A 27,041-nucleotide genomic window follows, 5' to 3' on the forward strand; every position below is an offset into this window, starting at 1 on the left:
TCTATAGATTTTTTTAAGGTTCTTCCTTTAATACCAAACAATCCGATATAGTGAAATTAATTCGACCTAGTCTTTTTTTTTTTTTTGAAGTATTGTCACATTATAAAGAGAGAAAAGGAAAAAAGCTTATGAAGAATTTTACTCGAGAGAAAAAAAAAATACATATTTCCTAATATCCCATGGTCCAATGGGGAAAAATAATGAAACATGCCTGTATCTTACGTTATGTATCTTATTTCAGGGCTAAAAATATTTAAATCTCGTATCTTGTTTCCTCTATTCCTACAAACTCTATTCCTACAAAAGATGATGCATCCGACATGATTATTCCTTGGACTTGATACCTATAAGTTGAGCTCAATGGATTGAATTTTGAAGATCAAACTTTAATTGGTCAGAAAAATAATGATCGTTATATTTATAGTTGTTAACCATGGCCCAAGGTTTAAGTCTCCTTATAGCACCAAACAAGCGATCAGAGTCATCACTAGCGATGCAACTTGTGATGACATGATAAGAAGAATTAACAACAAAAACGAATAATAGAACATGAATAGTGAGTGATGCATATCATATGAACATAGTATTTAATAATTTAATAATAAAAATAATCACATAATGGGTATATACGCCTGGAAAAATATAATCTGCATGCAATTTCCACACACAACATAAGATGCCATAATGGGTATGCCTTGGAAAAAGACATTTATTTATTATTGAAAGCATCATAAAATCTTCATATCATCGTCCCCTATTAGAAACTGGGTTTACATCAAGATGATGAGAATCCTCAACCTCATACTTGAGTAGGGCTTTGGTCATCCTCTTTGCTACTATCATGCCATCCCGCCACTCATGGCTGTTCTTATTATCTGGAACAAAGCTGCAAACAAACACAAGAATTAAATAATGTCAGCACCATACGAAAACATCACACAAAGTCACGAGTTTCCAATGGATCAGCAAGCAGTAGGATCAATAATAGAAAGCTTCTCAGTTTCTCACAAATTTCTACGTGATAAGTTGACAAAGAGATATCATGAGAGGGACCTCGTTTGACACTTTTCAAACACCCCATTGGCAACAGCCTTAGGTAGTCCTAAATCACCCATTTATTTGTGATTTAAAAGGAATATAACATTATAAAAGTACAAAATGGAATCTTCTTAGTAGAAGATCTAACATGGGACTTTCAGATTATAAAAGTTCAAAACAGAGAATTTTTTGTTCAGTGTCATCATAATGAATACAGTCCTAATACAGATCAGCCAATTTGTGAACCAAATTATACTTGCACACCTTTATTTGGCTTAAATTTTCTATGCACATCAAAAACTAGATGCATATGCAAATGGAAAGATAAGGAACCGAAAAAGGAAACTATTATGGTCTTATGGTAAAGAAAGATGAGATTCACATGACATACATGATCCGACAACCACGAAGATAAAGAATCCAAGCAAGATAGGACCAACAGGATAGTTATCTCCTTTCTTTGCTGTTTTCTCTGGAACGGAGCCCCTCTTTGTGACATTCTTCTGAAACTTTGCAATTTTCCTGTCAGCAAGACGCCTTGACGTAGTCTGCACAGTAGCGGTCCCATCAGAGTACATTTCTTAGCATTTTTACCATTTATCAGAGTATACATAGTAAGTTGTACACAAATATCAATTGCAGCAATAGAAAATCAAATCATGGAGACAATTGATTACCAGAGCAAATGGGCTTCTTGGGACCAAATACTTTTAACTACCAGAGTGAATAAGCATACAGCTAGAGACTAAAAAATCCATAGTTCTGAACAAGCTTTCACCATTGCAACCAAAGCTATGGTGAAGGCTAAACCATAAAGAATTGGAAAATCATCTAAGAAAAATCTCAAGTTTAGAAGCCTAATTGCAAAATGAAATTCACAGTGAAACATGGGCAGCACAGGAAAATCATGTAGAACCTAATCTAAGAAAAAATCCCAAGTTCAGAAGCCTAATTGCAAAATGAAATTCACAGTGAAACATGGACAGCCCTGTGCTGTTCATCTCAACCAACCTCAGTCATGGCTAAACACTAACAAAACAATTCTCCTAAGTTATAATAAACTAAAACGAATTTCAATTGTAAAAATAGTAAGATGACAATAATCAGTTAATTTGCTGCGGGAGAAAACTGAAGTGAAAAATCATATCATAACTGCTCACACATGGCCAAACCATTTTCTTCCCAACTTCATGGGCAGAAAAAAATTAATTAGTCCGGATAATTTTAAACGCAGACTTTCCTTAATTTTTCTTCCTAAGATTTCTTTCCAAGAGAGTAAAAGGAAAAGAAAGGCAATAAGATAAAAACTATATATATAAACTAAAAGAAAACCACTTGCTCTTTCCTTGTTTGGACCAAATAAAGAGAAAGGAAGGATCAGTCACAACTCTCTTTTTTTGCTTCAATTCTCTCCACTTTTGGGAAGAAAGAAGGAAAAAAAAAGTCTTTTGAAAAAGTGTTGGTTCTCTCCACCTATCTCCCAGGATTTATAACCAAACAAGAGAAAGTCTCTCTCCACTTCTCTTGTTAATGCATTGAAAAGAGAGTATCCACTTTCTCTCCATCCAAATACTTTCGAAAGAGATTCCATAAATATATATAGAGAGGAAGAGAGAAAGAGAAACATGCAAACAAATCAAGTTGAGACACCCAAGAACTCACTTAATTACAGACTATTACTAAGTGATCACGATCTCTAATAGGGTATATTCCGATACCACCCCCGTAGCAACAATCAACAACCGCGTCAGCGCCATGCGACGCCTCAAGGCTGAGATGGTGCACTGCCTGAACGCAACACCTTGGACTCAGATGGGACGATCACCTGTTCCCGCACTATCCGAGGCTGTACAAGACGACGCTACATAGTATAGAGCCGCTCCAAAAAGCTCGGAACGGTGCCGCACAGGGCTGATCCGTGCAGGTCGGTCGGCGCCCGCATGGAAGGTACGAGTCGACCGCCCGAGAAGTCGACGGCCATTAATGGATCATGTACGACCAACCTTCGTTCGCATGTATAGAAGTCAACCTCCTAACCAGCGTCAGGGGTTGGACTTCAAACACCTCAACTCCCCCTAACTCCACTCAACACTGACTTGAGCTTCGACGAGTCAGGAATCTCCCTCCCGACCTCAGACTGTGTGCAGGAACTCGACGACGAAACAGCAACCCGACGGGGGAGGAAGAGAAACTCCTTGCTCTAACTTGGATCGATTCTGGAGATAAAGCTTGAACACGACCTGATGTTGACCACCCCAGTTCGAGCAGCCATGTGGGTGGCTCTGCGCACTCGGGATCAGACCAAGCCGTGTTGATCCATCGGCCACGACACAAAGTTGCTCAATGTTTTTGGCGCTAGGAGGAGGGCCCGATGTCGTAGGAGCATCCTCCACCAAACAACCCTAGCGAACGCCCTGGCGAGAAGGCACCCGCCACCATTTCCACCTTCACCCTCGAAGGGCAGCTCCCCACTCTCCCGTATATGGATAGAAGCGCCTCGGCTCAGACTCCGGGGCGCTATTGCCGTTTGTTCAACGACCCTAAGCTCTTGTCTCTCGGGGCTAGCGCGGGATAGTTGGTCGTCTCCGCCGAGGCGTTCCTCAACCTCACCCACCAGGTGCAAGCGTTAGCTGGGATGATGCAGACCATCGCACCCCTCATACCCCAGCTAGCTCAGCAGACGATTCTTCCCCCACGATCGTCACCCGTGATCTAACCTACGCTCATCCCTACACCTCACAATGCCGCCCCGGTTGACCAGCCACCTCTGGCTCCAAATGCCCGGGCACCCACGATCCGGGGAGCAATCAAGACACCTGAGGCCAACGACAACATCCCTATGCCCAGATGCGCTACCTCGACCTTCCCCGAAGCCAACACCCTATAATCTGACTCGGCGGACGATTCGTTCTGAGCCCAGTTGCGGTTGGTAAATCGATGCCTGGATGAGGTTTAAAGTGAATTCCATAAATATTAGGAGGAGCTAAGGGAAAGTACCTCGGTAGGGTCCCCCTTTGCCCAAGAAATTCAGGACAAACCTATCCCCCCCAACTTCCACCTCCCGACAAAAGAGGCCTATGATGGTGGCTCTGATCCAGCAAAGCACGTCACCACCTTTTGAGCCCAGATGGCCCTATACGGCACTTCCGACGCCCTGATGTGTCGAGCATTTCCTACCACCCTCCGAGGCCCGGCTCGGATGTGGTATAGCTGATTGAGGCAATCCTCGGTATTGTCTTTTGATCAACTTACAAGGGAACTCGAGCTTCACTTCCTAGCATGAGTGCAACCTAATCCGTTTGCGGCCATGCTCCTCGGGCTAAGGCAGAAGGAGGATGAATCTCTCCTCCCTCTTCGTCGCCCGCTTCGCTATTGAGATCCGATAGGTTCCAAATGCCCACCCTATTTGGTTATGCAGGCATTCATGACGGGCCTACGACCTTCAAGGTTCTTTTGGTCACTGGTCGAGAGGCCACCAACGACCGTTCCCGAGATGCTCCAACGGGCCAACCAGTATGTTGTTGTGGAGGCACTGGTGGCAAGAAAGCACGAGGAGTCGCACAAAAGGCCTCACCAAGAGCAAACCATGTGAGCAGATCAAGGAAAGAAGGCCCACCACGACAAGGCCGGAAGTAATGAGCCCAAGGTTTGCAGATAAAAAAAAAAGGGCCCGCTATAACGGAGCATGTGCCCGAGTTATAAATCTCGACCAATCATGTGCCTGAGTTATGAATCTCGGCCAACCAGTGTCCAAGTTGTGCACCTCGGCCACCCGAGTCGTGCGCCTCGGCCAAATAGTGTCCGAGTTGTACACTTCAATCAAATAGTGCTCGAGTGGTGCACCTCGGTCAAATAGTGTCCGAGTTGTGCATCTCAACCAAACAGTGCCCGAGTCATGCACCTCCAAACAGTGCTCGAGTTGTGCACCTCAACCAAACAATGTCCGAGTTGTGCACCTCGATCAAATAGTGCTCGAGTGGTGCACCTTGGTCAAACAGTGTCTAAGTTGTACACCTCAGTCAAACAGTGCTCGAGTGGTGCATCTCGGCCAAACAGTGCCTGAGTTGTGCACCTCGACCAAATAGTGCTCGAGTTGTGCACGTCGGCCAAATAATGCCCGAGTGGTGCATCTCGGCCAAACAATGTCCGAGCCATGCACCTTAACCAAACAGTGCCCGAGTCATGCACCTCGACCAAACAGTGCCCGAGTGGTACACCTCGACCAAACAGTGTTCGAGTGGTGCACCTCGGCCAAACAATGCCTGAGTGGTGCACCTCGACCAAATAGTGCTCAAGTTGTGCACCTCGGCTAAACAATGTCCGAGTTGTACACCTCCACCAAACACTATCCGAGTTGTGCACCTCGGCCAAACAGTGTCCGAGTTGTGCACCTCGACCAAATAGTGCTCGAGTGGTGCACCTCGACCAAACAGTGTCCGAGTTGTACACCTCGGCCAAACAATGTCTAAGTTGTGCACCTCGACCAAAGAATGTCCGAGTTATGCACTTTGGCCAAATAGTGTCCGATTTATGCACGCACCTCGGTCAAATAGTGTTTGAGTTGTGCACCTCGATCAAACAGTGCCCGAGTTGTGCACTTCGACCAAACAGTGTCTGATTTATGCACCTCGGTCAAATAGTGTCTGAATTGTGCACCTCGGTCAAACAGTATCTGAATTGTGCACCTCGGTCAAACAGTGCCCGAGTTGTGCACCTTGGCGAAACAGTGTCCAAATTGTGCATCTCGGCCAAACAATATCCGAGTTGTGCACCTCGGCCAAATAGTGCCCAAGTGGTGCACCTCAGCCAAACAGTGTCCGAGTTATGCATCTCGACCAAATAGTGCCCTAGTCATGCACCTTGGCCAAATAGTGTCCAAATTGTGCACCTCGACCAAACAGTGCCAGAGTCATGCACCTCAGGCAAATAGTGCCCGAGTCATGCACCTCGGCCAAACAGTGCTCGAATTGTGCACATCGGCCAAACAATGTTCGAGTCACGTCTTGGCCAGTCCAATGCCCGAGCCACGCCTCGCGGCCAGTCCAATGTCCGAGTCACGTCTTGGCCAATCCAATGCCGGAGCCACACCTTGCTGCCAATCCAATGTCTGAGTCACATCTCGACCAATCCAATGCCCGAGCCATGCCTTATGGCTAATTCGATGCCCGAGCAATGTTGTTCGGCCAGTCTTATGCCCGAGTAGTGTTGCTCGGCCAGCCCAGTGCCCGAGTCACATCGCTCGGCCAGTCTAGTGCTCAGTGTTGCTTGGCTAGTCATGTGCCCGAGCAGTGTTGCTCGGCTAGTCCAGTGCTCATTATCAGAGTAGTCTGCTCGACCAAATCAGTGTCCAAGTAGTATTGTTCAACTAGTCATATGCCCGAGTAGTGTCGCTCGGCCATTCCTGCGCCTGAGCAATGTTGCTCGGTTAATCCAGCCAATTCAGTGCTTAGTGCCCGAGAAGTGTTGCTCAACCAATCATGTGCCCGAGCAGTATTGCTCGACCAGTCCAGTGCCCATGATATGGTGCACTGCGTCGACACAACACCTTGGACTCGGGTGAGACGATCGCATGTTCTCGCACTGTCCGAGGTCGTACAAGATAGCGCCGCATAGTACAGAACCGCTTCAGAAAGCTCAGAACGACGTCGCACAGGGCCGATCCGTGCAGGTCGATTAGTGCCCACACATAAGGTACGAATCAATCGCCCGAGAAGTCGACGGCCATTAATAGATCACGTACGACCGATCTTTGTTCGCAGGTATAAAAGCCAACCTCCTGAGTCGGACTTCAAACACATCAGCTCCCCCTAACTCCACTCAACATTGACTTGAGCTACGGAAGGGTCGAGTCGAAAAATCCCCCTCCCAACCTCGGCCTGTGTGCAGGAACTCGACGACGAAGCAACAACCCGGCGAGAAACTCCTTGCTCTACCTTGGATCAATTATAGAGATGAAGCCTGGACCGGACCTGACGTCAACCACCCCAGTTCGAGCAGCCACGTGGGCGGCTATGCGGACTCGGGATCGGACCAAGCCGTGCTGATCCATCGGCCGGCGTAAAGTTGCTCAACAATCCCTATGTTTTCAAAACCGTTAAAAGTACTTGCATCTCCATGAAGGCACATCACACTCATCCAAATGACCGAATGCATCAAACCAGATGACAAATCGCTCGATCGCCCACCCTAACCCTGCGAGATAAAAACCGTTTCCTCGGCCCAAGAAACACAACAAATCAAGGGCGTCCCTTGAAACATACCAAATACATACAAACTACATAGATCGAAAGAAAAATTGGTTCGGAATGGATTCTTCCAAAAGACAACGGCAGGCTAGAAAAGAGGAACCAGGATGAAATCTCTCAAGATTAGGGCCCGTGTCGATCGAGAGAGAATTGATCCACCAAAAACCAAAATTAACAAAGAAAAATCAGGGACTTTACGCAAGGAAATTAGGGTCCGGGAGGAGAGGCCGGCTCACCATGTTCTCGGTCGAGGGGAAGTAGGAAAGGAAGCGGCGGAGGAAACGAGCTCGGGGCAATGGGCGGAGTTACCCTTTGTGGCGTCATTTAAGACACACGTCAAGTCCGGTTTCTACGGCGATTAATTTACGTATATATTTATTTATTCCACTAAAATTAAATTTTATTATAATTTACAGATTGTAATTATACTTAATTATTACCAATTGAAACGTACAAGTGACGTTAAATTCCAGTTTGATTGGGTAACTTCTCTGCATATGATGCATTTTCTATCAACAATAATTCTTATCTTCAGAAGATGAAAAGCAATTTACACGTACAAATCGATAGATAAATCATCCATCGAAATTTTATTGGACTTAAATGTCTTATCATACCAATGAGCGCATCATATCTATCTACATCCTTGAAATTGTTGCGAGTACCAAAGATAAATTAGATTGATCCCCTCTGTTTAAGAATATATGCTTTCCCGCAATGCCAAATCCATCCCCTTTTTATTTGATGATCTTTCATGTATATATATATATATATATATATATATATATATATATACATGCATCTAACCGATGCATATTTTGATCAATAAGATGCCCCATTCATGTTGGGATTCATCCTCTGGTCTGTTTCATTGGATTACGTACAATATGGTTTATCATCTCCCCCCAATTTCCTTCGAACTCTTACATTAATTGACGTGCCTTTCACTATCGAAAACCGAATCATTTTGGGTCTTCCAAGGCATATGCTACGTCTTTCACTATCGTAGCATCATTTCCCAGCTCCAATGCTACATCAATATAATGAACGAGAACAGAGACGAACACGTTCAAGGTGTCCAGAGCCGACGCCCGCTTCCTCGGTCATGGCGGAGAGCGAGGCGAGAGCCAGGGCTTCCCTGCCGTCACCATGGTTTCGGAGGTGGTCGGATGGGGAGCCAGCGAACAAACACTAGGACTGATCACGCTCAAAACTAAGGATCCTCAACGCTCTAACTCTGCAGCTGCTTAAACCTCGCCTGCAGTAGAGCAATGGAGGAGTCGAGGGCAAAAGGGAGTCGTTTGGTGGGCATGGGAGGAGGGCCACAGTCACTTTAGAGGGAGAAAGGTATGGGAAAGGAGAAAAGTGGCTCTGCCAACTCAGGTGGCCATAAAATTTTGCTCTACAACCAAACCAGAACCATAGTCACCCAAAGAAAGATAGCAGATGATGTTTCTTGACAAACAGAACACAAGACTTAATCGGAAACTACTTAGGATAAACAATTTAGACAGTCTTAACTATATCGCGAGTATGCTTCCTTGTCTCATATGAACTAAACCGACAAAAAATGATAGGATAAAATTTAGGCAGAGAGCCAAATACCATCTGCATGGGCATGGCAATGTGTCATCAGGCAGATCAAGATATTGAAAACTCCTCCCTCGACTCAAGACAATGACTTCGAGATGATACTCCATACAATTAGCTGGGTTTCCTCATGTTTCGACCGGCCCGGATCACTTCATCTACCAGAAGCAACTGGGAAGCGATAACAGGCCTGCGTACCACAATTATATATCATTTATGTGTTTGCTCATAAGAATAAAATTCAAAATATGAAGAGGGTGGACATACCCAGAGTTTATGATTTGTCGCTTCACTGAGTAGTTATCAAAGATCCCTTCCATGTTTGAATCTATTGGTTCTCCGGTATGATGATTCAAACCCACAATGTTACCTCTGTCATGTTCACCCTTGAATACAACATAAATAATGATTAGTTAAACCATGATCCATTTTGTTTAATCTTGCATGCGAGTGTGGAGAAAAATATAGAGCAGTCCTTTACTGTAAGAGCAATAATGACATCTTGTGTGTCGAGGCCAGAGTTCCCTGCTAGTGTTTTTGGTACCACCAGTAAAGCATCAGCAAAAGCTTCCACGCCAAGCTGTGCACGCTGTTAAAAGCATTCAATTAAAAACTCAGCATCGTGCGACAGTTGCTTGAGCAGAATCTTAGGTCAGCTTACCCCTTGAACAGTTTTCTTCACATTGTTGACCAAGTGCTGCCTGGCTGCTACCTCAAAAGCCCCAGCCCCCTATTCCCGGGATGAAACATGATGCAAATGTTAGTAAATTATCCAGGACCTTATCTTTACTCATTCACACTGATTTAGCACTTGTCCGATATATAGATGCACTAAATTCAGCGACAAATAAAGTGAATTGACATACTATATGAGAATAGCAATTAGCACACAAAGCAAGAAGCTAACAGATTATTACATTTAAAAATAAAACACACTGAATAAGACAACATGGTGAGTGCACATGACATATTCAGAAAACTGGACAAAATTTTGAAGGAAGTTGCTAATCAAATCTTGACTATGTGATTATAAACTTGCATAGGTTGTCTATTTTGTGCAAACATTATTTAAACACGTACATTTTACAAGATACTATATGAGTGCTGATTAACACAACACTATGAAAGTAATTGTCCACTTCAATCAATCAATATTCCCAACATGATAGGCAACTGATGTGCAAAATTACAAGAAACACAATCACATAACTACAAACTGTAACAAATCCATTCCTTCACATAAACCTCTATTTAGATAGACTTAACAACCATGTCTTAGAGTCAATTGCTAAAGAATATGAAGTGGCTGAAACACCAGAATTATGGTTCTGAAGCTATTTTATGTTCCATTTCAATTGAATAAAAGCCACATACGTTTATGTTCCTGCAATAATGTCCGTTCACCACTATTTTCTTTTTTTCAAAAAGTTTAAAGTAAAATTTTCTTGCTGAGGATCCAGCCAAGCAACCAAGGGAAACATATGCCAAGGAACTATATCAGGGCATTAGCTGACATTGACATCCAGGTCAGTGTAACAGAAATTGTCTTTTTTCTTGTGAACTTGTGTTAGTAATATAGGTACGGTTGTGAAATAAGAACCAGATAACAGTCTTTAATAGGGAGCACTGGGCATTCTGAATTATTATATAATCTGGTACCTTATAAAACTATACATGCATGACAACCACCAAAGCCGTGGTCATGCATAATGCTGATACCTTCTGAGTAAGCTAATGCCACTTATCCAGCTACAAAAAAGATGAAGCAACTTATAAAAAGTTGGACAGTAACCCACTTGTAACCTTTTGGAATATAGCACAACCAAGCAAACCCCAAAATGAAAAGGCCACAAACCCCAAAGTGATAAGGGCTACAGAAATCATAGTCATGACTCATGACAGCCATGCCAACACACATTGACTTGCTTGAGCCAGCACAACCGACAAAGAAACTGCTTGCAGTTAAGCTTGTTAATCCAAGCAGATTAGCCAAACCCATGACATGGAATGTGGCATAGCACACGCCATACCGACAGGATAAGAGCATGAAACAGGTGCCACAGAAGGTAAACATTGCAAAATACTTTCACTAACAAATACAGCATGAATTTTATTAGCATTTAATAAAATTTTACATATTCAAATTCTCACCAGGACAACAGCTTCATCTTCAATTGTATTCTTGACAGATCTGAGGCCATCACGAACAGCATCCTTGATTTGAGCAATTGTATGATCATTTGGTCCTGCATCGAGGACAATCATGAACAACCTGGTTTGAGATACCCAATCATCTATTCTCTTGCTATAATAACAACCTGGTTTGAGAAAATAGCATTATTCTAAAAGCTTGAGAACCTTTAATCAAGATAGTACAGGAGAGAGGGTTTTTCACGTTCTCCACAAAGGTGTATTTTTCTTCACCAAGGATATGTTCATAGACAAGCCCAGCCCAACCAAGACAATCTTCGGTTAAGTCATCCACAGAATTAACAGCTTCCCCTCCACAGGCTAGAACTAGCCTTTCCATATTCCTCCTCTTGGCTCTCCGAAGTGCAATAATCTAAAATTGAGAGTAAAAAATAATAAAACCCAGTACATGGTATAGATCCTTAACTAGTTACAAAGATTTCAGAAATACAACCACCAACATCGCACACAAAAGGTTCTAGCATTGTTAAGGATGGCTGAGAACAGTACTTAGCTCAACAAAGGCAAGAATATCATAAATTTATGGAGAGAAGAAAATAACGTTGAACAACATGTGAAAACAGCCAATGCAGAGGTAGTCCCGCACCAGTTTCTGACCAGAAAACATGAAGCTAAATACTATTGTGATTATTACCAAAACAAATGATTCTCTCATATGAGGTTGTGCTAGAGACATCAGTAAAAACTATTGACCTCGTAAATGGACCTTCTGGATAAACCATAAAACAAAAGATTACATTTGATTTTCTGCATTTTATGACCTGAATAGGTTTCATACTTCACACTATGAAACATACTACAGCAATCAATTTATACAACATGGACATTATCAAGAATCAGAATCTTTTGCACAGGAACTAATAATTTACGAGTTTGGAATTTTAAACAAACTCCAGCTATAAAAAGCTCATATCGTTATCTACAATGCAGAATAAGAATTAAAATTTGCAAATATCGAATGTGATGTTTTGCACATATAGAATTCTAGCTGTGCCACAACATTTTCCTCCTAAAAAGTGGAGCATCATTAAAGCATTCAATAAGACATGCCCATCAATATATCAACAGCCAGAGGTGATTATAACTGTTAAGTATCAAGTGATGGCATGACTAACCCCTGCACGAGCAAGGAGATCCAGCGATGGAGGATCAATTCCCTTTTGGTTAATTATGACAAAGTTATTGTCATTGCCCGAGCAGACCTGCATGCGATGAATAGTTTGTGGAAGTCGCATGTAAGCATATGGTGTTTGAGATAAGTATGCAATTTGAAGAGGATATTTTTTTTTAACCTTATTCTTTAGTTCAATAATCTTCTTAACTCGCTCATCCACTTGACGCCGTTCAGCAGCAACCATTTTCTCTCTCTGCTCCGCATTAGAGTAGAAAAATCCTGCATTTATTTCACTAAAGGAAAAAAAAAATTAGGTCCATACAAAATATATATCCAAAGCAAGGATCAAGATGTTGCATACTATGGCTTCTCTCATCAACTGCGAGCATGGTAGAGACCACATCATATATTTAGCTATGCCATGCATTTTTAATAATGGAGCTGTGCATAACATGGGTGCATACCATATAACAGTAAGGAATACTGCATTGATGAGAGTTTTTGCACCATGAATCGGTACCATAATCCACAAATGAAAAAAGATAGCATATTTATGAATGTGATTCTTCCTGGGTGTCATGCCACATGGAAAAAAGGGCAATAATAGACCGATAAGATCAATGAACTACCTAAAAAAACAGAGCTGTTATAAAGGACTTCGCATAACATATTGATGGGCATTTATTTTGAGAAAAAATATGTTTTGTGCATGCCAAGGATGAAGACACAAAACAAAATGCACTCATCAAAATAGCATGACCAAGAATACAAAACATAAATTTCCATACACTCTTTTTTCAATGAACTTTGTGAAAAGCGAGTATAACAAGATTAACCTTTTCTCATACTCCAAAGAGACATTGCATGTCAAGATATAACAATTCTCTGCCCTCCGTTTCATATCAGGATGTCGAGAACCATGATCAAGGACAAGACCCTCAACCTTAAGAAAAAATGTGAAAACAAAAATGAGACTAAAAATGAGTCATAAACTTGATATGAATTAAAAGTAATCAATCGGCAAGTTTAATTGAATTCTTGCTTGTCCACATAAATAAGAAAAAAATCAATAGCTTGTTAACATTTAGAAATCACAATCACAGGTAAAACAGTGTGATTTGCCATATCTGATTAAATGGCTCAGCTCAGTCTCATAGTATCCTTTTTCTTTCAGGTTCTTATAACATATACCTGTTATAACAGGATAGTCTTCTTTTATGAGGAATATTTCTCCGTATCCACTTAGTTCTGCACTCTGGTCACCTCTGGCAGTATTTTTCAAAATTGATCTATTAGTCCCTAGGGTTCACCAGTCAATCACCAAATCCTTTGTGCAATCACTTAAACAATCACCAAAACTACTAAAAGTATCACAACACCAAATATATAGGTAGATAAACCAAACAATTTTTGTTACTGATGAATTTGCTTATGTTTCATATTTTGCCTTTTGTACTCTAAAAAAATCCTACATAAGAAAATATTTATAGGTTGTAGATTTTAGATACCAACCAATACTAGTAAAATTACGGTGTAATATACAGCATATTACATGCAAGCAAATAAAAACAAACTGAATTACCAAGAAAAGCCTACCAAGCGTGTATCAACATCAAACTTATGGCGCATGTGCATTATCTCCACCATGAAGAGATCAATGGGTTCATCAGGCTTGCGTATACAGAGAACCTGTTCATATTGAAAGCAAATTTTTTATGGCATGCCTAGATGCAGCTAGATAGAATACAAATAGGAATTAAAGTTCAACAAGGATGTAATCTATGAAATCATAAACAGACAAAATTTGATGATCCAGAGCTGAAAAAAGTTATGACTGTTGGATGAAAGGTTAAAAGCAAGAAATCATTTTGCAGTTCATGACGAGAAATAGAAAATGTGATGATTGCGATTCCAATCAAAATAACATCAACCATGGCAACCAAAACTGATACTTTGAAGCCGAAAAAGAGAGGATAAGTTCCACTCCTGCCTATTAAAGATACAAACTAGGATTTGCAACCAGATTCTGAAGCTTCAGACGAACCAGCCAACCTCAAGTCAGTCTAAGTCCATTGAGGATGATTTTAAATAGCCATGCAAAATTAGCCCAAAATTTCTTTTTCCCGATGTTGTGTTTGTGACAAATTGGAATTATGAAAATTTTCTCTTTCTGAAAATGCAAAGGTCTGACTAAATCCCACAAACACAATCTGAGGTTTATTTAGCAAAACTTATCAACCTAGTCAATTAGGCACAACTTAAGGAGCACATATTGATCCAATCTGACAAAATAACTAGATCTACTTAAATCCATAAAAGAACTCTAAATCATGCTACAATAAGCACAACAGTTAGAATGCTTTTAAAGAACACTTAAAGCAAGTGACTCAAATAGGATTCTATTTTATTTTCATTTCTAATTCCCAAAAACTTGAAGTGTCAAGATAATGCATTCTATTGTCTTTTTTCATGGAACAGGGCCACTTATATTTGAGAACCTTTCTGGGAAGAACCAATTTAGAATAATATAGCCAGACATGTGGGCCTCACTTGCCACATTAATTTACTTATTGCTCGTCACATGCCCAAAGTCCTAACAGAGGAATGGAGGAGTAGAGGTACCAGGAGGTCCGATAGCAGTGGGCCATGGCGGGTGGGGGTGGGCCTGTGGCCCGGGCAGATGTCATGAGTCAAAACTGTCCATGGTTCACGTTGCACTCGCAACTCTAAGCAGCAGGGTTTAAGAAAACAAATAAATGAACTAGATTTGGATTGCCCAAAAATGGGCAGTCTGCATTCAAGTTCACGTCTGGACCAATGAATACCAGCTAGCGTGTACCAGTCCAGACAAAATCACATTCACCAGGGCAGAGCATTTATGGGCACATGAAGTGTAGCCGATGAAGGTAGTGAAAGTACACTTATGAAGTAAAAGCATATATATGAGCATATTTACGTAAGCAACTATTACCTGAAAATTTCTAATTTCAGTGTAAAGCTACTGAAAGTACACTTATGAAGGAGATGCTACGAACATATACTGTACCACAAAGATTGATAAATCAAAAACCAGAATGAAGTAAATTTAGCACCATAAGCAACTGATAGTTAGCAACTTATAAAAGAAACGGTTCACCCACAACTGTAGCATGGAAGCATAACATAAGATATGCTTGTAATCAATTGAATTGTGTTTAGCATATGCAAAAAGATGTTCCTAAAATGCCAGCATCAAAAGTGAATGTTAATCACCACATTATGCATTTACTTTTAGAGAAGCATAAGAAACAAAGGCTCCAAGATAAATGTATGGGTGAGTATAAAACTTACTGCATTTACAACAATATCTGTTAGTTGATCAGCTAGTGCTTCATATAGCTATAACAAAGAAAGTTCAAGAAACGACGTTAAAAGATGAATACTTAAAAAGCATTAGTATGTTAGATGTATGTTACAGAAAGAATTAATTTGTTTACCTTTGTCCTAAGAGTTGTTCTTGCTACCATTTTCAATATCTCCTTGTCAGGCACATCACCCATCACAGCAGGTGTTTTGAACTTCTCAAGAAATTCAAGAGTAGCCCTCTTTGCAATTTCAAATCCATCTACCAGCACTCGTGGATGCATCCCTGAATAAAAAGCATTTTTAAGGTAAGAATGAGATTAAGAAAAAACTCTTTTGCAATGAGCTGTAATCATACGCAATGCTCAGCACTCTCAAGAGAGGCTAAAAAATGTCTTCTAGAACCAGGTACCACATGATCAGAGATAAAGTAAATTCCATTAAACTCACTAGCAGGAAAGTATCATTTCCACGTCACAAGAAGCTGTACATAAATGATCAAGAACTAATCAAAAGACAACAGTTTGTAATCTGTATAACCGGCAAAAATTTTAAACTTATCCATGAAGTTCTAACTTTTAGTATGATTCTATCACTCACAAAAAATTAACACAAAATTTAGCATCAAAATAATATAAAGGCACCATACTAAACCCAAGTACCTAAATAATTCATTTAAGTTCAGAAGAACCCACATTTTATCAAAACAATCTACAACGATAATTAATCAACCTATTCCTAGGGAAACTTATCTTCCAATAACAGTCCTGAACAATGTCAGAAATGAAACAAGCCTACCAGATTATTGTTATCCTTATAGCACAAACTCTTTAGAAAATCAGGAGTAAAATAGATTAAATACCTCTACCCCATCCATAATCCTGCATGCTCATAATCATAATCAACAGCCAAATCTTTTCCATTAGAAATAGATTGATCATTCAAGTTTGTCAAACATTAACCATGGGATGGATGAGGCATGACACTAGTGCAATCCAGCATCTAAGTGGATCTGCCGAAATTGGCTTATTAAAAAAAATAGATACCAAATTCTCGGCCAAGGCCCACAAATGCAAGCGAAGAATTGCATGAAAATAATGTATTCCATCAGAAGTACAGAATGAAACAATACCACTTGTCCTCACAAGACAAAGAGCAGGACTCCAAAAATCCCAGAGGTACTGCATTATACCAACCATACTAACTGTACTATGTTGGTATGATACCAAACCAACATCAATAGGTCCCTGATACCAGTCAGTGCTAAGCAATTGCTAGTTTCCTTTTTATTATTATTTTTCTACCAAAGAATACAGTAACATGCTGGTAATAAGTGCCAGTTTGATAGAATTCTGGAACAAGTACAAATAATTAAAACCTTCCATATAAATGAATCAGCTTCTGATGAGCAAATCATAAACTAAAAGGTAAGTTCTTTGATGATATCTTTGCCACATATGATGAAACTTCTTATACGGAAAATGTGCAACAAAGGGGTAAAGAAGTGCAACCATGCACGTGGTAGAAACCCCAAACTAAGGACACTGTGATGTTTATTTAGCCAGGACAATAACCATCAAAACAGAGCAAAAGATTTCACCCAGAATAGAAAAAGATCAACCGGGCTGCTAAATAGCAGACCTTCGTCAATGTACCGCTCCGACTGCTTCATCAGCTCCCCAATGAATAGCACAGTGGAGGTGGTGCCATCACCACTCGTCTCGTCCTGTGCGACGGCTGTCCTTGCGATCATGATGGCCGTGGGGTTTTGGATTTGCTGCCGATTCAACAAAATGCTGAGCCCTACCGACGCAATACTCGATAAATGGGTAAAGATGGAAACTTTGATGCGGATTTACGTAAATCATACCATCTCCTTCAAGAGGGTGTTGCCATCTTTCGTCAGCTTGATATCCCCAGCTCCCCCGACGAGCCTACGCTCACAGAAATCAACGCGCAGAGTCCAAATTAGAGGTCAGACGACAGTGAGAGGAGAGAGAGAGAGAGAGAGGAAAGATTACATCTTGATGGTGCCCTTGGGGCCGAGATTGGTCCTGAGGACGTCTTGGAGACCCTTGGCGGCGTCAATGTTCATGTGGAGCGCCGCCGACTTGTTCAGCACCTCGGCGTTCGGATTCAACACTCGGAGCGACATCTTGACGTCCTCTCGTCCGATCGACCCACCGAAGAACCAAAATAGAGGAGGCGGAGGAGAGGCAACAGCGAGATCAAGCGAGAGTAGGGTTTTAACGTTGACAGACAGGAGGCGGCGAGCCTCGTCTCGGCCAGGAGTTAGAAAGTACCAGCGCGTCGGGCTTAATCGCGCCCGATCCTTCGGATTTGGAGTCCGTCCGTGGCCTAACCCCGACCCGCCTTTGAACAATGATCCTCATGATTCATACCGGGTCGAGTCTTGAGATAACGGGTTTGGAATATGCCTACCCGAATTGGGAACATAAACGGATTGGCACGCTTAACCTGATAAGTAAAGGGGTCGGGTAATTAACCCGATAAATGATTAGGTTAAGCATCTTAAATATGCTATCTTCGGATTAATTTGTTAATAACATATAAATGTTTGTCGTGAGTAGGTCTTGTTGATAAACTGATGCGTCGTGGCTGATGAGTCAGCACGGCCTGGTCCACGGAGCGATGTCGGGAGTTTTCATTCGGTTGAGCTGGATGCCGAAGTCGATCGAGCCCTTCAGTCGGTGTGTTGGCGCTACAATATTGACGTCTCTTCGTTGGGATGCTGATTGGCGCGCGGGGAGGAAGGATGCCTCTATCGATCAGGATGACCTCGCCTCGGATGTTGCCATTTTCTTGCACATAAGGTCCCACTGGGTCGTTACCGACTGTTGCCCCTCGACAAGTAAGTCAGTGTGGGATTTTATTTTCTGCCTCCTTTTTCTCCTCCCCTGGCCGAATGCCGCTTTTATACTATTGTACGAGGGTCGGTTGTACGCGGGTTTGGAGTGACGACCGATTCTTGAGAGATGAGATGGTGCCTCTGTGCGGCCCCCGTCCCGAGACGTGCGGAACGACGCCATGCAGCGTCGTCCTGGGCTTACCGGGATGGGACATACCGAGTGACGTTTTGATACGATTGCTGGCTCGGCGCGTGGGAGTGCTTCTCTTGCTGACTTGGCTGTGACGTTATGTGATATCGATTGTGACGTGACCTAGGCCAAAGTATACCTTATCATGTCTAATCATGTCAATCTTTGGCTTAATCGATTTTATTTTATTTTTGTGTCAAACTGGGCCATGTTGAGTATGCGATCCAGAACATATTCCCATTAAACGTAATCAATTAACTTAATAGAATCGATAAAACTCCTAATTACTTGAAGAGCATCGTTTAGACAATTCCATTTTGAGTTATAGGGTTCAAATTACTTGGCGAAGTCATTTCTCCGGAGGACTACACCTGATAGGGGTAAAAACAATTTTGACGTAATACACCATGACACCCGCCACACTTGGACGATTGACAGAGGAACATCCCCTCTCCCACCATCCTCTCCACATCACTGACTTGATCGTCGGAGGGGTCGGGCCGAGCTTCCGACCCAACCTGTGTGCAGGTGCGAGACGGGGTTGCCGCCTCCCTAACGCTACTACAGAGCTCCTCCCTGACGGAACATCCGGACCACCGTGGACGACCGCCAAGAGGACCCAAGGCACGCCGCGCAGGATCCCCGCCATTCGGACCCCCGAACAAGCCGTGTCAGCCCCGAGGCCACGGCTAGAAAAAAGTTATTTACCATAACAGATTGGCGCTAGAAGGAGGGCCCGTCCGAATGTCGAGCGATCAGCGAATCCACTTCGGCGAACCCACAGCCGTCGGGCCGCCCACGATCACCATCCCGGCGGAACACTCCCATGATGAACACCCTGCCACAACGTCAGAGCGTTACTGGCAATTGTTCAACAACCCGGGCTTATCACCTCCTGACGGCGCTCCCGTCAGCCCGTCGCCGATATCATCTGAGGCCTTTCACGACCTCGCTCATCAAGTTTGAGCTCTTACGGGCATGGTACAGACTATCATCCCGATCGTCTCCCAGCGGACTTCCCCGCATGCGACCCGGCCTTCGCATCAGCAGGAGACCCCCGCCCGGACTCACGCACCACTTCCCGAGCTCCCCACCTCGCCTCGAAACCCGGTAGCCTGGCCCGGGAGCCGAGAGGCAGAAGACACCGTGAGCCGCCCCGAGCCCGAGGCTCCATCCGTCGACTCAACAAATGCCTTGCGAGCTCAGTTGCGCCTCGTCAGTCAACGACTCGATGAAGTACAACAAGAAGTTCGTAAGTCAAAAGGAGAGCTTGGGGCAGACGGACAGCAAGGATCCCCGTTCACCCCCGAGATACAAGATCAAGCGATCCCGCCGCATTTCCGCCTTCCCTCGCTAGATGCGTATGACGACGCCGCTAACCCAGCAGACCACGTGGCCGCTTTTCGCGCCCAGATGGCGCTATACGGGACTTCTGACGCCTTGATGTGCAGGGCATTCCCGACAACCCTGCGGGGGCCAGCCCGCGTGTGGTACAGCGGCCTGAAGGCTGGGACCGTCGCCTCCTTCGATCAACTTGCCAAAGATTTCGAGCTTAACTTTCTGGCTTACGCTCGACCAAAGCCGTCCGTGGCGTTGCTCCTCGGACTTAACCAAAGGGAGGACGAGCCTCTCTCCCATTTTGTGAACCATTTTACGACCCAAATTCGGGGACTATCGGACGTTCACCCCTCTCTATTGATGCAGGCATTCATGACAGGCATGCGGCCTTCCAGGTTCTTTTGGTCTCTCGTAGAGCGGCCCCCCGCCGCGGTCCCCGAGATACTCCAGCGTGCTAGCCAGTTCATTGTCGCGAAGACATGGATGGCTGAAAAGCGGGAGGAGCACAAAAAGGTCAAGTCGGAGCTGCCCCGACAGCAACAACCCGCCGCGTCCCGGCGTAAGTTGGACAGATCCGACCCAAGGCCTCCCCTCCCCACCTTGAATTCGTCCCGGACAGAAATATTTCTCCATGAGAAGGAGAAAGGGCTACTCAGGGATCCTCACCCGATGAGGAACCCGCGAGAACTCGCGGACCGTTCAAAATATTGCCGCTTCCATCGGCAGCATGGACACGACACTGAACAGTGCCATGAATTGAAAAGGCAAATTGAGGAGCTCATTCGCAAAAGGCATCTTGGCCAATACTTCCGGCCGGACAAAGAGCTGTCACCACGCCCGGAAGGCCCCATCGAGCGACATGTCGACGTAATAGCTGGCGGTCCTGCATCGTGGGGGGGCTCCATGTCGGGAAGAAAGGCGTACGCCCGAGCCGCCCCAGACGAAGCCCCCGGACACGGGCCCGAGCCCGAGATTACTTTCCTAACCGGAGTATCTGAGTAACCCGAGCACGACGACGCTCTCGTGATATCGGCCAGGGTAGCCAACGCACAGGTGAGAAGGATCATGGTCGACACGGGGAGCTCGGCCGACATACTCTACTTCGACGCCTTCCAGAAGCTTGGCTTGGCTAGGGAGAACATGAAGCCGGTATCCTCAGCGCTCACCGGATTCACAGGAGATTCAATATCGCCCCTGGGGGCTATCACTCTGCCCTTAACCTTAGGGGCCCCGCCAAGGTCGAAGACGGTGATGACCACTTTTCTTGTGGTCGACCTTCCCACTGCTTACGACGCCATACTTGGCCGGCCGACCCTCAACAAAGTCAGAGCCGTAGTCTCAACCTACTACCAAACCATCAAGTTCTCGACTCACGCTGGGGTTGGGGAAGTTATGGGAAGCCCCCGAGAGTCTAGGCGCTGCTACCTGACCGTCGTTTCGTTACACAAGAGGGACAGGATCGAGCCACCACTGGAGGATCTGCGAGAAACCAAAAGATTGGCCCCCCATCCTGAGCCGAGGGGATCCACCGTTGACATACCACTGCAAGAAGCTCGGCCAGACCAGACGGTCAAGGTTGGTTCGGAACTATCCGAGCGGGAACGAAAGCAACTCATCGGTCTCCTACGGGAGAATGCCGACATCTTCGCTTGGTCCCCATCCGACATGACGGGTGTCGATCCAGGGGTCGCACAACATCATCTCAACATCCCGCCTGACGCTCGCCCGGTAAAGCAAAAACCCAAGCGGCAGGCCCCTGACCGACAACGCGCCATACAAGAAGAGGTGGGCCGACTCTTAGCGGCATGCTTCATAGAAGAAGCCAGATATCCACAATGGCTATCCGATGTAGTCCTCGTAAAAAAACACAATGGAAGCTGGAGGATGTGCGTCGATTATACCAGTCTCAACAATGCATGCCCAAAAGACTGCTACCCCCTCCCGAAGGTCGACTAACTAGTCGACGCAACGGCCAGACACGCACGCCTCTCTTTTATGGACGTCTTTTCGGGATACAACCAGATCAGGATGGCGCCCGAAGACAGAGAGCATACGGCCTTCCTCACCGATCAAGGGGTGTACTTCTATAAGGTCATGTCGTTCGGGTTGAAAAACGCCGGAGCTACATACCAGAGAACGGTGAACAAGATGTTCGCCCATCAGATCGGTAGGAAAATGAAGATTTATGTGGACGACATGATTGTGAAAAGCCAAAAGATCGGAGCACACCTTGCCGACCTAACCGAGGCGTTCGCCACGCTACGCAAGTTCAGCATGCGACTTAACCCCACGAAGTGCGCTTTTGGCGTCACCTCGGGGAAATTCCTCGGGTTCATCATACACGAAAGAGGAATTGACGCCAACCCGGAGAAGGTTCAGGCAATCATCGACATGCAGTCACCTCGGACGATTAAAGACCTGTAGCGCCTTAATGGAAGGCTTGTCGCCATGTCTCGCTTCCTCGCCCGATCGGGCGATCGCTGCCTCCCTTTCTTCAGGGTGCTTAAGAACCCGAAAAGCTTCTAGTGGATGATGGAGTGCGAGGAAGCTTTCAAACAAATAAAGCAGCACCTGGCCAGCCTCCCCCGACTCGCCTCTGTTTCTCTCGGGAAGAAGCTGGGCCTCTACCTAGCGGCCTCCCCGCACGCAGTCAGTTCCGTCCTGGTCAAAAAAAGCTCCGGCGAACAGCTTCCGATCTACTACATCAGCCACGTCCTGAGCGGACCCGAGACACGTTACCCACCGATAGAGAAACTCGCACTCACCCTGGTGCTATCGGCTCGGAAGTTGTGCCCCTATTTCCAGACCCACCCGGTGGAGGTCATCACCGACCAACCTCTTCGGCAGGTCTTATCTAAATTTGATGTTGTAGGGCGGCTCCTCAAATGGGCGGTGGAGCTCGACGAACATGATATCATATACGTGCCCAGGACCGCCATCAAGGCCCAGGAGATAGCCGACTTCATCGCAGAGTTAACTCAGACGGCAGACGGGGATCTCGAGCGACCTCCCGAAGCTTGGATCCTACACGTGGATGGCTCGGCTAGCTCACAGGGTGCCGGCGCGGGGCTGGTTCTGCTCGCCCCCGACGGATGCTCGTTCGAGCGCTCCCTCCGCTTCGGGTTTAAAGCCACTAACAACGAAGCGGAATATGAGGCGCTCCTATCAGGACTCAGGTTGGCCCTCGAGATGCAGGTGGCTGCTATACACGTCCTCACCGACTCGCAGCTCGTTGCCGAGCAGCTCAGCGGTGGATACGAAGCTCGGGACCCGACCATGGCGAAATACCTGGCACGGGTAAGGGACCTGACTATCAAATTCCCTTATTTTACGTTATCTAATGTTCCGAGGGAGGAGAACGAGCGAGCCGACACACTAGCTAAGCTGGCGTCAAAACCGACCTCCAAAGCATGGCCGGAGGTCGAGGAGCTCCCTGCCTGCGCCATCGAAGTAGCGGCTACGGCCCCCGGCAGCGCGCCAATCACATGGGTACAAGAACTACTACGCTTCAAGCGGGATGGGACCCCTCCTCCACGACGAAGTTGCGGCTCGGCGCCTGCGTCATACACACGCATGGTACACCGAGGAGAGTGGGCGGCTCTATAGGCGGTCCTTCACCTATCCCCTGCTACGATGCTTGGAGCCCGACGAAGCCCAGACGATCCTAGCCGAAATCCATGAGGGAGTCTGCGGAGAACACATCGGGGGGCGAAACTTGGCACACAAAATACTTCGCCAAGGTTACTACTGGCCGACCATGTGCCGGGACGCGAAGGCCCACGTGCAGCAGTGCGGTTCGTGCCAAGAACACGCCCGCGCACCCCGGCAACCCGCGGTCCCGCTCAGCCCCATCGATTGCGTGTGGCCGTTCGCGCAGTGGGGTTTGGACCTGCTTGGACCTTTCCCACCGGCTCCGGGGCAACGAAAGTACATCATAGTGGGAGTGGATTATTTCACAAAGTGGGTCGAGGCCGAGCCGTTGGCGACAATCACGGAACAACAAATGGAGAAGTTCGTGTGGAGAAACCTAGTGACTCGATTCGGTTTGCCTAAAACCATTATTACGGATAACAGACCTTAGTTCGCTGGTAGAAGGTTCCAGGAGTTCTGTGCCAGCCACGGCATCCAGCTAAGGTTCAGCTCGGTGGCTCACCCTCAGACGAACGTGCTAGCGGAGGTAACTAATCGGTCCATCTTGGACGGGCTCAAAAGAAGAGTGTCCGCGGCCCGATCGGCCTGGACGGACGAACTCCCTAGCGTCCTCTGGTCACTGCGCACCACTCCCAAGACCGCGACGGGAGAGTCCCCGTATAGCCTGACGTTCGGAATCGAAGTTGTCCTGCCACCCGAAGTGGCTATCGCCACCCTTCGGACGAGGAAGCCTCGAACGAGGGACTTCGTGCCAGCCTCGACGTGCTCGAGGAGCGGCGCGCCGACGCACATCTGAAGGCCCTCTCTTACAAGAGAGCCGTCGCAAGGGTCTACAACAGAAAGGTACGACCCCGACCAATTAAGTTAGGCGACCTGGTCCTACGAAGGGCCGAGGTCAGCGACCCGACCCGAGCAAGGGGGAAGCTGGCCCCCAAGTGGGAGGGACCTTATCGGGTCGTCGAGGTAGTCCGACCGGGAACCTACTGGCTCACGACAATGAACGGTTCTCCCTTACCGAGAACCTGGAATATCCGGAACCTTAAGAAGTTTTTTGTCTGAAACGAAGAAACATTTTCGTTTGAAGAAGAAGTTTTTCGTCCGAAGAGGAAGAAGTTCTTTGCCCGAGGAAGTTTTTTCGTCCAAGGGGGAAGAAGCTTTTTGCCTAGGAAAGAAGAAGAAGGCAATAGACTAGAAAAGGAAAGGTTTTCCTTTACTTAAAAGCAAGCCAACTTACAAGACTCGACTTACACAAAACCAACTAGCAAAACAAAATACAAGACCCTTCTTTATTGTTGGGGGACCTCCAGGCGGTCGTCGAAGGGGACTTCCTCGGGCATGTCTACCTCCAGGTCCTCGGGGTGAGGAGTGAAGGGGTCCTCCTCCACCTCAAGACCAGGGTGACGAGCACGGAAACGGGACGTGGTGATTCAGTATCCATATTCGAAGGACACTCGTCCCGTCCACGTTAGCCCGAGTTCGAACCCCTCTGACCTCTTGTATGCCTCGAGGAGCTCCTTGTCTTTTGCGGGTCGAAGACGGGCCTCCTCCGCCAGTGCCTCCGAGGCCGTCCTTGCTTCGGCCTTCGCCTCCTCCAGCTTTTTGCTGAGGGCGCTCGCCTCCGTCTTCACCAGGCGGAGTTCGGTCCGCTCCACCCTCATTATTTTTTGGAGCTCCTCGTTCGCCTTCTTGGAGGCCTCAAGCTCCGACCGGAGGCGCACCGCCTCCGCCTCAAAATCTGTCGTGCGCTTTTCGGTGGCCGCCATGGCCTCCGGGCCGGCCCCGGCACGAGCCTCCGCGACCTGGCGGTGGAGCTCGGCATTGCGGTTGACGAGACCCCCAATAACCCGGCCGGCGTCGCGCACCCTGTCCATCAGGGCCGTCGCATAGTGGAGGCCCTGCATAAGGAGAAACGGGTCAAGAAGGTCGGCGTAGGACAGGCGAACCCGAAAAGCGGAGACATACTTACCCAGGTCAACGACTGGCCGGACTTGTTGAGTAGCACCTCCGAGGGCAGGACTTACAAGTCCCGAGTCATGTCAGGATGAAGCACGCCTCGTAGGAATGCTGCGGAGGGATCCCCTCCGGCCCACACCCTATCCCCCCGGGACAAGCCCTCCCAGCGGGCGACCAGGGGCTCGCTGGACTCACCGAGCGGGATCTCGCTCGCCAGCCGCGTCAGGTACGGCTCCCCGTCTCCGGCTGGGAGTCGGCATAGGTCGCGTATGGAGACAGGGCGCGGACCCTTCCCAGTCGTCCGCCGACTAGGTCCAGCCCCACTGCGACGGAAGCCCGCCTTAGGCCCCCTCGACGGGGTTGTCTTCGCCTTCTTCGAAGGGCGCCCATCCTCGACCTCCAACGGGGCGTCCTCCGAGCCGGGTTGCGGGTCGACCGGTGGAGCTGGGAGAGGGGATTGCGGGTCGACCGGCGGAGCTGGAAGAGGGGGTTGCGACGCCTGACCCTTCAGGAGCGACCGAAGTTTCACCATTTCTGCAAGAGATGGAAGAAGTTAGTACCCGAAATCCACCACGCAAAACACCCGAACCAAACGTCATTAACGTACCCAGAGGCATCGGGCTAAGGCCCGCCTCGACCAGCCATTGCTCGGTCATGGTCCGGATGGCCTGCGACCTGGGGAGAATCTCTCTGAGCCTCCCCAGAGCTTGGCGCTCTACTTCGCCCAAACAGGGTGTGGTGTTGTTGATCGCCCTCACGGACCATCGAACCCCGAAGCCCCAGTCCTGTGCGTGGCTAATATAAAAAAACCTCCCCTTCCATCCTTTGTTACTGGAAGGGGCACCCCCGACACGAAAGCCCGATCGAGCCGACAAGAAATAGCCCCCCGAACCCTTGCAAAGGCGATAACAAGAGAGAAAGAGGTTGAGGGTGGGGGTAATATTGGCATAATGGCATTCCCCCAGGAATACCACTAGGTTGCGCCAAGAGTTTGGCGCCACCTGAGATGGCGAAATCCGCCAGAGAGATAGGCAAGACATGATGAGAGGATGAAGAGGAAAACGCAAACCCGCCTCCAGAGCATCGAGGGACATGGCGAAACCCTTCGGGAATGGGTCGTACGCCCGTTGTCCCGGCTCAGGGGCGCTGAGGATGTGATCCTCCGGGATACTATAGCGCTCCTGGAGTCCCTCCAGCAAAGACCCGCTCACAGTGGAGTCGATGTCATGCGGCCACTTCAAAGCCTCAAGGGTTCGTGCCGCTTCCCCGTTAGAAGATTCAAGAGGGGACGGAGGGGGATTTCCCTCCTCAGCTCCGAGGACAGGAGGAGGAGGAGAGGAAGACGGAGAGGAAGAAGGGGAAGAGGAGGGCGACATCTCAACTGACCTTAAAAAGAGGAAAAAACCACGCAGAAGGCTAGGAAGAGGATTGAGGAGGCGATAGCAGAACTCGAAGGAGGAAACACAACAGCGAAAGATAGAGGTGAAGTCTGGCATCTGC

The 27,041-nt window shown here is 46.7% G+C and overlaps 3 protein-coding genes across 3 annotated transcripts; 1 reads left to right on the top strand and 2 right to left on the bottom strand.

Annotated features, from left to right (window-relative positions):
- Positions 1-677: 677 nt before the first annotated feature.
- LOC103981856 (uncharacterized) lies at positions 678-7,629 on the bottom strand. The gene is made up of 3 exons (XM_009398609.3): positions 7,520-7,629; positions 1,430-1,586; positions 678-886 (listed from the first exon to the last, which is right to left on the bottom strand). The coding sequence occupies exons 1-3, from the start codon at positions 7,520-7,522 to the stop codon at positions 840-842; spliced, it is 207 nt and encodes a 68-aa protein (XP_009396884.1). The 5' UTR covers positions 7,523-7,629; the 3' UTR covers positions 678-839.
- A 1,078-nt stretch (positions 7,630-8,707) lies between these two features.
- On the bottom strand, positions 8,708-17,854 carry LOC135610154 (T-complex protein 1 subunit zeta 1-like). The gene is made up of 15 exons (XM_065104302.1): positions 17,562-17,854; positions 17,411-17,474; positions 17,182-17,317; positions 15,675-15,826; positions 15,529-15,576; positions 13,795-13,887; positions 13,035-13,141; positions 12,377-12,491; positions 12,200-12,286; positions 11,232-11,436; positions 11,025-11,119; positions 9,535-9,603; positions 9,355-9,462; positions 9,141-9,259; positions 8,708-9,063 (listed from the first exon to the last, which is right to left on the bottom strand). Exons 1-15 carry the CDS (start codon positions 17,693-17,695, stop codon positions 8,988-8,990), a joined length of 1,608 nt encoding a protein of 535 aa, XP_064960374.1. The 5' UTR covers positions 17,696-17,854; the 3' UTR covers positions 8,708-8,987.
- Positions 17,855-19,577: 1,723 nt separating this feature from the next.
- LOC103991996 (uncharacterized) lies at positions 19,578-20,939 on the top strand. Its single transcript, XM_065101756.1, has one exon. The coding sequence runs from the start codon at positions 19,578-19,580 to the stop codon at positions 20,937-20,939; it is 1,362 nt and encodes a 453-aa protein (XP_064957828.1).
- The last annotated feature ends 6,102 nt before the right edge of the window (positions 20,940-27,041 follow it).

The sequence above is a fragment of the Musa acuminata genome, chromosome BXJ2-4 (assembly GCF_036884655.1).
Source record: "Musa acuminata AAA Group cultivar baxijiao chromosome BXJ2-4, Cavendish_Baxijiao_AAA, whole genome shotgun sequence".
NCBI classification, from domain to species: Eukaryota; Viridiplantae; Streptophyta; class Magnoliopsida; order Zingiberales; family Musaceae; genus Musa; species Musa acuminata.

What these genes read in the sequence shown, in the direction of transcription:
- LOC103991996 (XM_065101756.1), top strand. Translation starts at nt 19,578, where the DNA reads ATGGTACAGACTATCATCCCGATCGTCTCCCAGCGGACTTCCCCGCAT.
- LOC135610154 (XM_065104302.1), bottom strand. Translation starts at nt 17,695, where the DNA reads ATGTCGCTCCGAGTGTTGAATCCGAACGCCGAGGTGCTGAACAAGTCG. An exon ending in TTATTGAACTAAAGAATAAG is followed by an intron (nt 12,287 to 12,376) that starts GTTAAAAAAAAA and finishes CATCGCATGCAG; the next exon opens with GTCTGCTCGGGCAATGACAA. An exon ending in CGACAAATCATAAACTCTGG is followed by an intron (nt 9,064 to 9,140) that starts GTATGTCCACCC and finishes TGTGGTACGCAG; the next exon opens with GCCTGTTATCGCTTCCCAGT.
- LOC103981856 (XM_009398609.3), bottom strand. An exon ending in CTTCGTGGTTGTCGGATCAT is followed by an intron (nt 887 to 1,429) that starts GTATGTCATGTG and finishes GTTTGTTTGCAG; the next exon opens with CTTTGTTCCAGATAATAAGA.